The 13533-nt window shown below is 41.0% G+C and overlaps 1 protein-coding gene across 1 annotated transcript in view; it reads left to right on the top strand.

The window, feature by feature from the left end:
- The first annotated feature begins 1057 nt into the window (after nucleotides 1-1057).
- BMP3 (bone morphogenetic protein 3) overlaps nucleotides 1058-13533 on the top strand; it is a 28563-nt gene continuing 16087 nt past the window's right edge. The window contains exon 1 of the mRNA XM_004280158.3: nucleotides 1058-1899. Within this exon, the coding sequence (XP_004280206.1) occupies nucleotides 1575-1899 (325 nt within the window). The 5' untranslated portion in view covers nucleotides 1058-1574. The remainder of the gene's footprint in view (nucleotides 1900-13533) is intronic.

Here is a 13533-nt window from a genome sequence, read left to right as displayed (position 1 = left end):
AAATAAATTAAATAAATGCTAGTTTCATTATTAATAGTGTGATGATTAACTGCTTGAGCCCAGGAATCAGACTCCCTGAGTTTGGAGTTCAGGTCTGCCATCTAGGAGTGTCCTTTTGCCTCAGTTTCCTCATCGGTAAAATGGGCTTTCTCGTTAAAATCCTTTAAAGACAATACACTTGAAATCAAAAGAACAGCGAGTACCTAGGGCGTGGTAAGTGTGGGGTAAAATGTTAGTTAGCTAGTAGTTTAATCACCATTTTACAGCCAGGAAAGACAGGGTGAGGAAGGATCTAAGTAAGAGGTGCTAACTCTGAGAGCCCACTCTGGATTCTGGCATGTCCCAGAAGTCTTTCCGTTTCACCACCGCTCACAATCCTACAGAGAATCCTCTCGAGGGGGAATGTGTGTGTGGGGGGGAGAGGGTTTGTAGTGTGTTTGCTTGTTTATTGTTTTAAGACGGGATTGACTCCACTCGCACATACTTTTCTCCTGGGGGCAGGGGGGAGGAGGTGGATTCAAAGTGAAGATGCAGAAGAGAAGGAGCGATGATGGGTAAGCTCTCAGAGAGACAGGGAGAGATGGCAACCCGGCACAGGTGCAGGGTCCGCAACCTGGGTCTCGAGAGGCCCACGAAAGGAAGCGAGAATGGTGTTCACATCTTGATGTTGTTTGGAATCAGAGGCGAAAGTGTCCAGGAAGAAGTTTATTTTTCCTCTGCTCTCTTGTTGGCCGGGACATAGCCAATGTTCTTGAAGGGATTAAAAAAGTAATACCCCGTCCCTCCTACCCTTTCCTTCTTCCTCGATCTTCTCCTTTCCCCCCTCCTCTCCCCTACCACCCCCAACTTTGCTTCCTCTTCTCTCCCTCCCCCTGCTGGTTTGCTGGTTACTTCCCCCTTCCGTTCTCTCCCGGCTATAGCGGGGTCCCAGCCGTCTGCGAGGGCGAGGGATACAGCAAGATTGGCTGCCGACTGTACAGATCAGCCAGAGAACGAAGGCAGTCTCTCTCTCTCTCTCTTGCACACAACACACACACACACACGCGCGCGCGCGCACACACACACACACACACACACACACGCATACACTCAAAACTCGGACTGGCCGCACCGCGGCTGCTCCAATCCTTGCAAAAGGCGAGCGAGCGCCCTCAGGACCGCGGCGCTCAACCCCGCTCAGTCTCTGCGCCCGACACGGCGCTAGTCCCCGTGCCCAGCGCAGCAACTTCGGCCGGGTGTTCCCGAAAATAAAGCGGGGAGGGAGGGTACAGACAGATCCGAAAACACCCCGGCCGCACACGCCACGACTTCAGCTCTTTCTTGGGGTCCGAGTGGAGACTGCGCCGGCAGCGCCCTGCGCTGGTGAGGTCCGCGCCGCTGCCGGGGAAGAGCCCACCTGCCGGTCCGCGATCGACCGGCGCAAAAAGTGGGGCTGGTCGCTGTCCTGCTCAGGCAGCGTCCGGGCTCCGGGCGCCCTCGCCCAGCTCGTTGGGAGTTCAACCTTCCTCTCTGCCGCCGGCCCTGCGCGCCGAAGAGGGAGCCCCCAGGACGCAGCAGCGGACGCGGACCTCGCTATGGCTGGGGCTCGCAGACTGCTCCATCTATGGCTGGGCTGCTTGTGCGTGAGCCTGGCGCACGGACAGAGACTCAAGCAGCATTTCCCGGAGCTCCGCGAGCCCGTGCCAGGCGACCGTACGGCAGGTGGTGGCCCAGACCCCCTCCCGCAGCCGCTCGACAAGGTGTCAGAGCACATGCTGCGGCTCTACGACAGGTACAGAGGCGGCGGCAGAGCCGAGGCGGCGCGGACACCGGGGTCCTCGGAACGGGGTTCGCCCCCTCTGCTCCCCCAGCCCCTGAGCGAGGGCAACACGGTTCGCAGCTTTCGAGCCGCAGCAGCAGGTGAGTGCCCGAGGCGCCCCCTTTCCGCGCTCCCGCCCCAGGTGTCTCCCGGGACCCCCACGGCTTCCTCGTCTGCCCTGTGTTACCTAGAGACCTTCCCTCGCCCTCCAGCTGCCCTCCGAGCCCCTCGGTCCTGTCACACCCCGCATCCCGCCTGTGAGTCAGCCCAATGGTAGAGTCCGAATTGAGAGGGAGAAGTGGAGAGAAGGGCGCTGAGCCCTGGAGGGAGTCGGCTGGAGGAAGTGCGTGAAAGAAGGGAAGGGGCTGCCCCCCACCCCGCCCACAGGGTCCTCCTGCCCTGGGTGTCTGGAGCTTCTCTGGGGTATCTTGTGCTGATGTTTCTTAAGTCGGTCAGCGGAAATTCCCTTGGACTGGGCTTTAGCCATGTTTACCTAGAGGCAGATGTCATTTTATGCCAATCCCGGGGGCACCAGAGAGAAAAGTCACACCTGAACTAGATGCCTTCCCTTGGGCTTTTAGACAGTCGTTTCTCCAGACCTTGCACCTCCTCTTAACTCGCGTCCTCTGTGTTACTATATTTGACACTTTCTACTTGATAGTCCCTTGGTGGCAAACACACAAACTAAACCAGGTGCTTGGGTGTTTCGATTATTTAAAACCCATCTGGGCAAATAGGGGCTGTACCACCCACCCTGGGAGGAGCTGGAAGGGAGGGGAGCAGCCGTGGATGTAAACACCTCTTGGAATCCGCCGATGAAAATCTGCTCATCCCGTTTTTCAACACACAGATCACTGCGGACTGAAATTCATGGCTTAACAAGGTTTCTCCTGGCCCCTGCGGTGAAGCGAATAACTTATGCTAACAGCCTGCCTCCCTTGTGCTAACAGCTTGAGGGAAAGTTTCCTGGACACTAACTCGGTTTATGTGCTTTGAGGATGCACCAGGCTTTTTTGTTCACTACATTCATGATAAAGGGACCTGTCTTCAGTGAACCGTTGAAAAATAGCCAAGAACTTCAAGTAAGGAGGCCGTGCCTCAAGCTCTATCAATTCTGTCAGAATCACTAGAAAGAAATCTCCCAAAGCTTTGATATGTAGGACTCCTGGAAAAGAGGAACACAAAAGCATCCATCAAGGAAAGCCCTAGGTTGACACTGTAAATATACTCTAGAGCTCATAGGCATGATGACATTTACAATAAACGTGAATTATGCTTTCTAATGCAGGAGTCTTCAGCTATAGTCTGAGCTGAACCAGATTTCACTTTCTTCTTAAAACCACGAGCATGATCTATAAGGAGCTGGCCTTTGCTACGGAAACAGAAACCTGCTCTGGTTCATCCACACTGTGTCAGCCACTTGAGAAGGCTGTCCTGACAGCTGACCACACCAGTGAATGCCCTGTTTACTTTAGTGCAACTCCAAGGGCAGAGCTCAATGAAGAAGTAGTGTGGGAGAAACAAGGGTAGTTGGGTGGGCAAGGCAGGTGGCAATAATGAAGATACTGGAATCATTCTTATCTCAATATTCATTTTCTTGGTACTATTCCCAGGGAGTAGCTGAGGTACCCAAAAGGTGAATAGCATTTTTGGTATCGGCAAGTTTCATTTTAGTATGAATCACGAGGTTTGGAGGTAGCATGTGGGTTTGTTTCATTCACAACTATTGTATAGTGTTTTTGTATGTTTGTTTTAGACTGAGGGAACCATGAGTGGGAGATGGATAAGGATTTGAATAACTCAGCCCCCTTTACTTTTGGGGTCCAACTCACTCCATGCATTATAATTTCAGAGTGTCCCTTATCAGCCTCTCTGTAGTCTTATACCATCAAATGATAAACTCTGATACAGAGGCCAGAAGTTCCCTTGAAATGATGAATTGCAGCTTGAAGCCTATATACAAGGCTGCGTGCCCTGATAAGAAAAGTAATTCCTTTAACATCCTAGAGACTGTCTTAATGACTTATTCATCAAATGTAGACACTGGTTTTTGTGGAAGCTGAAGTGTCCTGTTACTACATTGGAGACTTCTGGAGAGACTGTTCGCCTTGGACCCCTTCCAAGAGTGTTTAGTTACTAACACACTAGAAGGACCTTATTATGAGGCAGTTCTGGCTTTAATAAGGCAGGGCTCCAGGAAGGTGCTAAGGCTTTCGTGTGTGTCTCTCTCCTTTATCCATAACAGCATTTCTGTAACATCCTTCAGCTTGTGACATACATTCTGATGCAGGCGAAAGATGCTGTCTGCATTAATAAATTAGATATGTTTTCTAGTCCGTAGTGTTTAAGTTTCACAATGTATGGGCTTCTCCGTACCAAGGATGTTAGAGATTTTAATGGAAGGTCAGGTGTGTGCTGTATCTATGGAGTGGCTGCTGTTCTGGCAGACTTTCCCAGTGCTTATTCAGGCTGAGTTATAGCCTTAGAGCCCTATTTGCTCCTTGGAACATACCTGATTAAAATTATTTATTGTTCTAAACCTAGAATATCTTTGGTTGAAATTTAGCTGCTGTGGTCTCCCTCTGATTACTTTCTACTTAAACCATTACTTGATGGTGGGTGGCATTCATCCTAAATACACTTTCTGCTAACCTTTTTCTCCTCCCTCAATGGTGTGCAGTTGGTGTGCCAAAACCGTAAGTTTGGAGAACTCATAAGTCTTTTTGTGATGTGTAAGGGTTTACATAAAGATACGTTTTATCTTTCCCTTTGTAAAAGGTAATTTACAAAATTATTGATGACAGAGAAGTTCAGCTTTAGAAAAACACACCGTCTTAAAGGAAGACAAGAGGGATATGAAATCAGCTTTTATTTTAATCTTAGTTTAAGTTGTCCTTGGCTTCTATGTAATAAAAAAAGAGTATGTTACATGAGGTTTTCTCCTGGCTTGGTCCTTTAAGATACATACTTTGTGTTCATTAGTTTCTCATCATTTCCATAGTCACTTAATCTTATTTTTCTTAATCATAAATTTAACCTCTTTAGGGAAAGCAATTAAAGCACAGATGTTCTTATCAGGAAACTATCATTATTTTAATTTATGACATGTAACTACAAAAATGGTTGCATTTCAGTGGATTTATGTCACCTTAAAAAAAAAAATCACACAGACTTCAGAGACAAAAAGAAAAGAAAATTGAGGAAAGTCAGACCCAAAAGTGAATATTTTCCTTCAGTGAGAAAGGGAAGAGTCTTTCCTACTGTAACCAAAAGTCTTTAAAAATGAAGAATTATAAAGTGACATGTTTCTGAAGTGTAAGTCTAAAATATAAGGCTTTAGGAAAGATATAATTAAGGGCTAAACAATCATTCCAATAGGAGCCAGTCCTGTAAAATGCATGGGCCAGTGGGAAAGCATCATTTTTGATGGATTTGATGGCAAGGGGATGTAACAACTTTATTAAAACACAGTTACCTTGAAATTCCTGGCACCTAGAAACTAGGCTTGAAATTAAAGAGTACTTAGATTATCTGATGTTTTAATTCCAAGAACAATAGTACATCTGGAGAGGGGGACCTGGATGTGCAGCTGCTTTGAATTACACACTACTTTGAATACATGATAGCCCTTAATGAAGTTTTTACTGTAATAGACAAGACAGCTTTACAATCTCTGACATTTAAAAATCCATAAAACCATGAATTCTTGATTATCTATGCTAATGGAAAAGAGAAAGAGAATGTATTACATAGAAAATAATTTAAATTTAGCTTTTTAGTATAGTTAGACACACTCAAAGAGACCAAAAGACCATGAGGGTCAATGAAAAACATCGCCGAAGCAGATAATTCACTAGAGGAATATTTGTACATTAAAAATATATACATAATTCAGAATATATTAAAAGGGTTACAGACATTTTATCTAAGCAGTGGAAATTTATAAGCACTTGATTGACCCAGTTCAGATTTTTCTAAAAATTAAATAGAAATGTGGATGTCAAACCTGCTCTTAAGCATTTTGGGATTATACAATTTTGTATTTGGAAGAGGCTTTAAAGAAAGCAAGTCCAACCCCTTACTTAAATGGAAGAAGAAATGGGCATCATGATGTATTTGCCAGACAGTTTTTCGAACATACTGAGCTCATCTCAAAACCTATGATTTCTAATCATCTTATTTTCTAGGAGAAAATTTTTTAAAAGAGGGTCTTTAAAAGATGTTAACAGGTGTTACATATAATTGCATTCCCTGGTCAAATAAGTTTGGGAAAAATGATCAGTTTGCTTTGGGACCTTTCAGGTCCTTTAAATGCTAGTGGACCCTCTTAAGAGTGGATCACTTTCTCCCCAAGAGAGCATTTTAGAGAATTATGGTTCTAAGATATCTATTTGGGTAAACATTGGTTCAGAGCCTTCCTAATTTCTCAAGAAAGAAGATATGCAAAATTCAAGTGAATATTATGACTGAAAACTGTCTCATTTCTCATTTGTTTATTCAGGATGTTTACTTACATTGTTAGTTTTTGGACTTGAGTCCAGTTGGCATTGTACAGTTGGCCCTCCACATCCCTGGTTACCAAGGATCCAACTACAGATTGAAAATATTTGAGCGGAAAAATTTCAGAAATTTCCCAAAGGCAAAACTTGATTTTGTTGAATTATAAATACTCTAGAGATGGTTTAAAGTGTACGGGAGGATGTGGTAGGTTATATGCAGATACTATGTATGCCATTTTATATAAGGGACTTAAACATCTGTGGATTTTGGTATCTGTAGGGGTCCTGCAACCAGTTCCCTGCGAATACCAAGGGCCGACTCTACCATCTTCCTGATTAAATATCTTAAACTTCTCTGAATGTAATTTTAGAGTTTCTGTCATTAAATTTGATTTTGCCTGTTTCCCTATGAATTCTCCTTCATTGTTTTCTTCTATAGGATTAATATTTATTATTTTACATCTAATCTGGTATTATTCTTTTAAAAGAAAAGCTACTTTATTTGTGGAAAAATTCACTAGAGGTCATGCACATCACTTCTTTAATGTTTTACCACAATTAATCCTTGGTTATAGATACCTATCAAATCTCTTATATAATCCCAATTTGTTTGCTGTATTTATTAGATATAATAAAGCTCATACCTATCAAAAAGCCTAGTGAAAATTATTGAGCAACTTTGCATATACTTTGTGTTTGTTATTCAGGATTTTTGTGCTCCTACGTCAGAACTTTTCTCCTAAAATTTTAATGGTTTTCTCGTATATCCAATGTGTATACCCTAGTAATCAGTATCTTAATAACTTTATTTCAGTGGTATGGTGGAAAGAAGCTTGGCATCACAAAGAGTCTCTATTTGAACTTTCCTACGCCAAGTTTCAATTCAGAGTGAATTTTTAGGTTTATGTTACGAACACATGAAAATAGAATTTTGTAATGGAAACACTGACATAGTATTAATCAAGTGACACAAGTATACCAGGATAATATCTACTTTGGACCATCGTAAACCATGACAGTATGACCGAAGAGCCCTCATCTATGGAATATATTTAAAAATCCATTAACATTGCTAGTCTATTCATATGTTAGTAGTGGCTGTGTCCTAGAATATTTTCAGGGATGATATTATTAAAGGCACGGATGTCTCTTTTTTCATCTGAAACATCGGCATGTAAGTCATAAAGCCAATTGACCATGGGGTTTTATTAACTCCTTCAATGATCTACCTTCCTTTACGACCCATCATTTCTTGGCAATAGAACTACAGTAAATGCAGTGCCTTGATTTTATTTGGGCACACTGTAAATAAAAGTGTTTGGACAAACTGATCCTACTGTATTACCAACTTCAGTATGTTCTTCCTTTATTGAGTGAGTAAATATTAAATATTCCTATTAAATATTATAGTAAGTGTTAAATATTCCTTTTACAAAATAATTGCATCCAATAGCTTTAGAAATGAAAGCTTCTTTGCCCAGTCCTCTGATTTTACAATTAAAACTATTGAAGCCCAACATGATCTTCTTTGCTTTTCCTTCAAAGAAAATTTTAATTTAATTGCATGGTATTAATCTAAAGACTGTTTGAGTTGAGTATAATTGCTGCACTTAGGCATGGGCTAAGATAAATGGTTTTCAAGAAGAGAATAAATTCCTAGAGTTTCAGTTTTTCTATTTCCTGAGGCTAAGCATTAAGAGATCTAAATGCTAATCTTGGCTGAATTGCTAATTAATAAAGTTATCTAATATTGCTAGGCCTAGTTTTGACATCTATCAAATGGCTTAAGTCACACCTACTGTGTTAGTCTCACAGAAAGATGGTGCAACTTAATTGAAAAAAATTGAGTGTGAAAATGCATTAAAAGTTTGGAAGCCCTATATAAATGAGGTATTCTTAATATTTGGAGATACTCTTTCTCTCTAGCTTCCCACAAAACCTTAAACCTACGTGAAACATTAATAATTGCAATTGTTTGTAGCACAAAGGATATATTTGGGTAGCAACGTAAATATGAAGCGGTAGTAGTCCTCTTGTAATACAATCTGTGCTATGCCAAACCTACATTCGAGAAATTACCGTTTCTGTCCTAACCTTGGTGGCTGCGTGCAGCAGAGTTGCACCTTTTTATAGTGATTTCTTGATGTTAATTTTTCTCAAAGTATGGTCCCTGGATTGGCAGCAGCAACATCACCCGGGAATTGTTAGAAATTCTCCAGCCCACCCAAACCATCTGAATCATACTCTGAGCTTGGGGCACAGAAATCTCTGTTTTCACAGGCCATCAAGGTGATTCTGATGCATGTTTGAGACACTCTGTTCTAAGCTCACGTCTCTGGAGTTTTGAGTATCTTATAACCAGCGTCTGAAATCTAGGATTGATTAACGTTCTAGTTCTGGTCTCATCTGGCCCTTTTAGTGGGCCTTTCCCCCAGAGAAATGGTTTATTAACTTATGTAAGGGTAACTTTCTTTCACTTTGGAAGGTATATTAATGTCTTTATGACAGTTTTACCCTGGGGAGGAGTTCAAAAGTAAGTTGATAAAGACGTCTTACCCTTCTTTCACAGCTGCAGAGAGGTTGGGGCCTGATAGGATTGCTAGAAAGAGGATGATGGGGCAGGGGCCAAGTCTCTGGAGGGCAAAGGGCATATCTCATTTCATGCTTGTATTCTGAAGGCCTGGCATAGTTTGCCACACAGTAGGCACTCAGTAAATATTTCAGTTGACCTGAATTAGATGTTCAGAGGACTAGATAAGAAAAAATAGTAGAAAAACTATTTGCCAGGCAAAGGATCCTTTAAAAATAAGATTGCCATGAAAGAATTTTCCATGAGGCACTTTACAAAATATACGTTGAATGGCAAAACTATTCTATTTTATATACCACTGTTCTTGTAATGCTTCTTTTCTGATGAACTGAAACTCCAACAGTACTTATCCCCAAGAAGGCCTTTTGCTGACTTGAAAGTTTTTTCACTTGAAAGCTTTTTCACTTTAGTGTGAAGTAGGAAACACTTTAGAATCTGGTAAGTTTATACCGTTGCTCATTCAACAAATTTGACAAGTATTTTTCAGGATATCAATGCTCCAGACTGTGCAAAGAACTAGGAGTTCAAAACTTTATCCAGACATGGGTCTACCCTCCGAGAGCTCACAGTCTAGGAATGCCCTCGGGTGGAGGCTAAGAGCAGATAAACTGATTAGTGAACATTTTGCTGTTCTAGAAAAACATACATTATACCATCTTTGGCCATGTTTTACTTTGGACATAGAGAACGGTTGTTTTGAGATCCCATAAAAGTCAGTTATTTGACTGGAACACTGCAAGAAAAACCACATTCTGACTTTGTGTTCTATTTAGAATCTCTCCATCTCACCTTTGCCCAGAAACCGAAGGTGGCATAGAGGAACTGCAGCCTTGACTCCATAATCTACAGCAAATATTCAGCCAGTGACCATGGGCGTATATGGTCCTGTCCTAGGCACCCCTGCATTTCTAGCAGCTGTGCTTTGTTTGGAGAAAGAGGTGGAAAAAAAAGAGTTGTTCTTAGTTACATATTTTCTGTATGACTAAAATGTTTTCCCTGCTTCCTGGGGATTTAACAAATCATCAAGATTTCATTTAGTCTATTTGTTTTAAAATCAGACTTTACATAGAAAGCTTTCCATTGTATATTCTATTTCCCTTTGAAAACGTTCTGTGTGGGCCAGCACGAAGGTGACCTTCCACTCACCACTCCCTGGGCACTGCCTCAGCTGCTCCCTGAGAGGAATTGAACTGTCGCAATAGTACAGCTGGTCCCAAGTCACAGTTTCCTTACTGAGCCCTTGGTTTCATGAGGTGCAGGTGCTTTCTTTTCAGATGAAAACAGAAATAGATCTTGTACCTTTATCTAATAACCAAACTCCTAAAAAAGTCCATATAGGTAGTACAAGACCTGGGTTCCTCTCCAAAATCAATGCTCACCAGCTGGCTGCCTTTATGGGCCTTCATTTTTACATTTCTACAATGAATAGGTTGGACTAAATCTGTTTATTCACAAAAGAAGCATTTATTGAGCACCGCTTAAGAGTTAAGCCCCACGCTCGGGACTGAAGAGTCTGATGTAATTACTACAGAGCCTTGTCTTTACGGAATTTATGGTCTTAGGAAGGAATAACAATATAATGAAAATAGTAATAGAGGAGGGGTCTGAACCGAAAGAGTGGGTTGTCGTGACAAGCTTGCCTCTGCTTTGCCTTAAAAATAGAATCTGGATAATAATCAAGGAGAACTACGTTGGGTAAAAGCATTTCAGGGAGAAATGGCAGCAGCGGCAAAGTCCTAACAGATGTGCAAAGGAAAGTATGGCTTGCTCTGAAACTCACCTGACTTCTAAACCCCTTTCCAATTCACAGGTATTATGACTCTAGAAAATTCAGAATAAGATTATCATGCCAATGGCACATCCTAACTAGACCACAGTAGACGTATTCTCAGCAAGGAAAAATCCAAGCTTGTGCTAGTGCCAGCAAACAGTAAGAAAACAGCACCACCTATTGGTAGTTATATTTTGGCATCAAAAACATTTCCTTAGGAAGAGCTGGAAATATAGCCTATGGTAGTTCCTTGCAAGGGATCTGAGAGGTTATCTAGTTCACTTTTTACACCTTCCCTACCGTAAAGAGATCCTCCTGTAATAGTCTTGAATTATGACCATCTCTCTTCTGTCTGCCTGGTCCCACAGGGGTCTCACCCTCAGGCTAGACACTTAGAAAGTCATTACGTTGACCTTGATTCTGGTTCCATTCAGCTATCACGTTTAGACTTAATTCTCATCTTTGACACTGACAAGAAAAACCCTGATCTCTCTGCAGCCCCTCAAATATTTGCAAACAATTCTCACGTCACCGATTAACCTTTTTTTTTTCTTCTTCCAGAGCAGGTATTCTCTATTTAACTCAAATTTGTAAGAAATAACTTTAAGACCAACATCTTGGTTACTTTCCTAGTTGCTCTCTTTTATATCAATAAGCTAGTTAAAATAAGAGCACCCAGAATTAAGCATGCAACTCTAGATAGAATTGGATTGGCATGGCACAGTTACGTTCTCTAATACCTGAAGACTACCAACAGCCTAAAAATACATAAACTATTGTTTTGTAACCTGATAACATCTGCCATTGCTTTTTAATATTATTATTATATGTTTGTTCTTATTAACCAGAAAGTATACCTCCATTTCCGGATTCATCGATTCCAAATAGGTAAGTATCGGAATATTTCAGAAGAATAGAAAAAGTGAACACGAAAGTATTTTCCATTCACTGATATTTCAACATAGATATCTTCTTCACAGATAAGTCTGCTACTCATGGGGAAGAGAGAGAAGGCTACTGCAAAACTCCTGTTGTTAAGTATACGAGAAGATACTTTTTTGAAAAGATAAATTAATATAAAATCTAAAAAAGCATGAGAGTAATTGAATAGATATTATTACCACATATTTCAACTTGCAGGGAGGTATTTATCTTATCTTATATACTCTACTGCACTCATCTACTCAACTCCATGCAGCTCTCTCACTACTCTTTTTGTCCATTTATAAAGACTAAGTACTTGTTGACTTGTTTTAGAGAAAAGAGCATTGACTTGCACGGAAATGAAATGCTTAAAGTCAGGGAAGGCAAAAATAAAGTATGGGTTCAAGGAATGTTTTGTGGAATTGTTGAGACTTCTAGCTCACTGTTTTAAAAGACATGGGGAGGAGGGAGATCTAGGACAGGCAGAGGTAATGCATCTCCTCATCTGGGTGGAAATAGCAAAGGCATCGAGTGCTAGGTATCATACAACACCTTTAGTTAGGAGCTAAATGTGAATTGGCCATTCCTTTTCTGAATTTCGGCAGTTTAGGTGTCTGTAAGGACTTCGAATAACTACGTTAATCTGGGATATTTTTATAAGTTCCCATTAAACATTGGAAATATTGCTTATGCAAAATCTTCCAGATGTCCAACACTGCTTGTGACTAGAATGTGCTGCTTTTATCTCCTCCCCAACACTCCCTTTTCCTCTCATTTTTTTTTAATTGAAGTATAGTTGATTTACAATGCCATGTTAGTCTCAGGTATACAGCAAAGTGATTCAGTTATACACATATATATATTCTTTTTCAGATTCTTTTACCTTATAGGTTATTGCAAAATATTGAGTGTAGTTCCCTGTGCAGTAGCTCCTTGTTTGTTATCTATTTTATATATAGTAGTGTGTATCTGTTAATCCCAACCTCCTAATTTATCCCTCCCCACCTTCCCCTTTGGTAACCATAAGTTTGTTTTCTATGTCTGTGGGTCCATTGCTATTTTGTATATAAGCGCATTTGTATCAGTTTTTTTTTTTTTTTTTTTTAGATTCCAAATGTAAGCGATATCATATGATATTTGCCTTTCTTTCCTCATTCTTAAAAGTCTGGTTAAAGGTTGCATCTTCCCCATATGTCCCTCTTCCCCATACACGGGGAAAGTTCATTGCTCCCTCCTTTGTGCTCCAAAAGCATAGTTAACACCTTTGACGGAAAGTAGCATCATCACGGCGTAGCTACCTGCATATTGATCTTTTCCCCTTGTCCTGGTGTGGACAGCAGTGGCCACTGGGCAGCGGACCCAGCCAAGGGTCCAGCACCTAATAGGTGTTCAATTCATATTTGTTAAAGTAAAACATTTGTTTTGCTTTAGTTCCTGTTCTTTGTTGGTTGTAGTGGTTGTATATGTGTAATACACAAATAACACAATTGAAGCTATGTGTATAATTGCTTTGCCATAAAGCACTGTTGCTCAACTGCCCATTTAACTCTATTTTAGAGCAGTTTGTTGGTCTTAGACTTTTGATTACAGATTGAACTGATTAGCTTCAGCTGGAGGGAAAATTTAAAAGTATTCACCAAAATTATCTTAATATAATGTCCTTAATAAAGGAAGGTGTGTTGCATTCCAAGAAAATAATCTTTTGCTCAACTTATGTTTTGGTTTGCATATTCATGTTTAGCAAATTCCTAATTCTTCACCGCCTTTGTAAAACAATGCCTTTTTTCTTTCCTTTTGGACTATATGACCACAAAAATGGTGGTCATTCCACTGTCCAAGAGAAATTTACTTTGAACCACAGATGTGAGCCACATATGTAATTTAAAAATTTTAGTAGCCACATTAAAAAACATGAGAAGTGAAAGGAGAAATTAATTTCAATAATATATTA

This window comes from Orcinus orca, chromosome 4 (assembly GCF_937001465.1).
Source record: "Orcinus orca chromosome 4, mOrcOrc1.1, whole genome shotgun sequence".
In the NCBI taxonomy this organism is placed as follows: Eukaryota; Metazoa; Chordata; class Mammalia; order Artiodactyla; family Delphinidae; genus Orcinus; species Orcinus orca.
The sequence above is the reverse complement of the archived record's forward strand: the minus strand, read 5'-3'. Positions and strand labels throughout refer to the sequence as shown.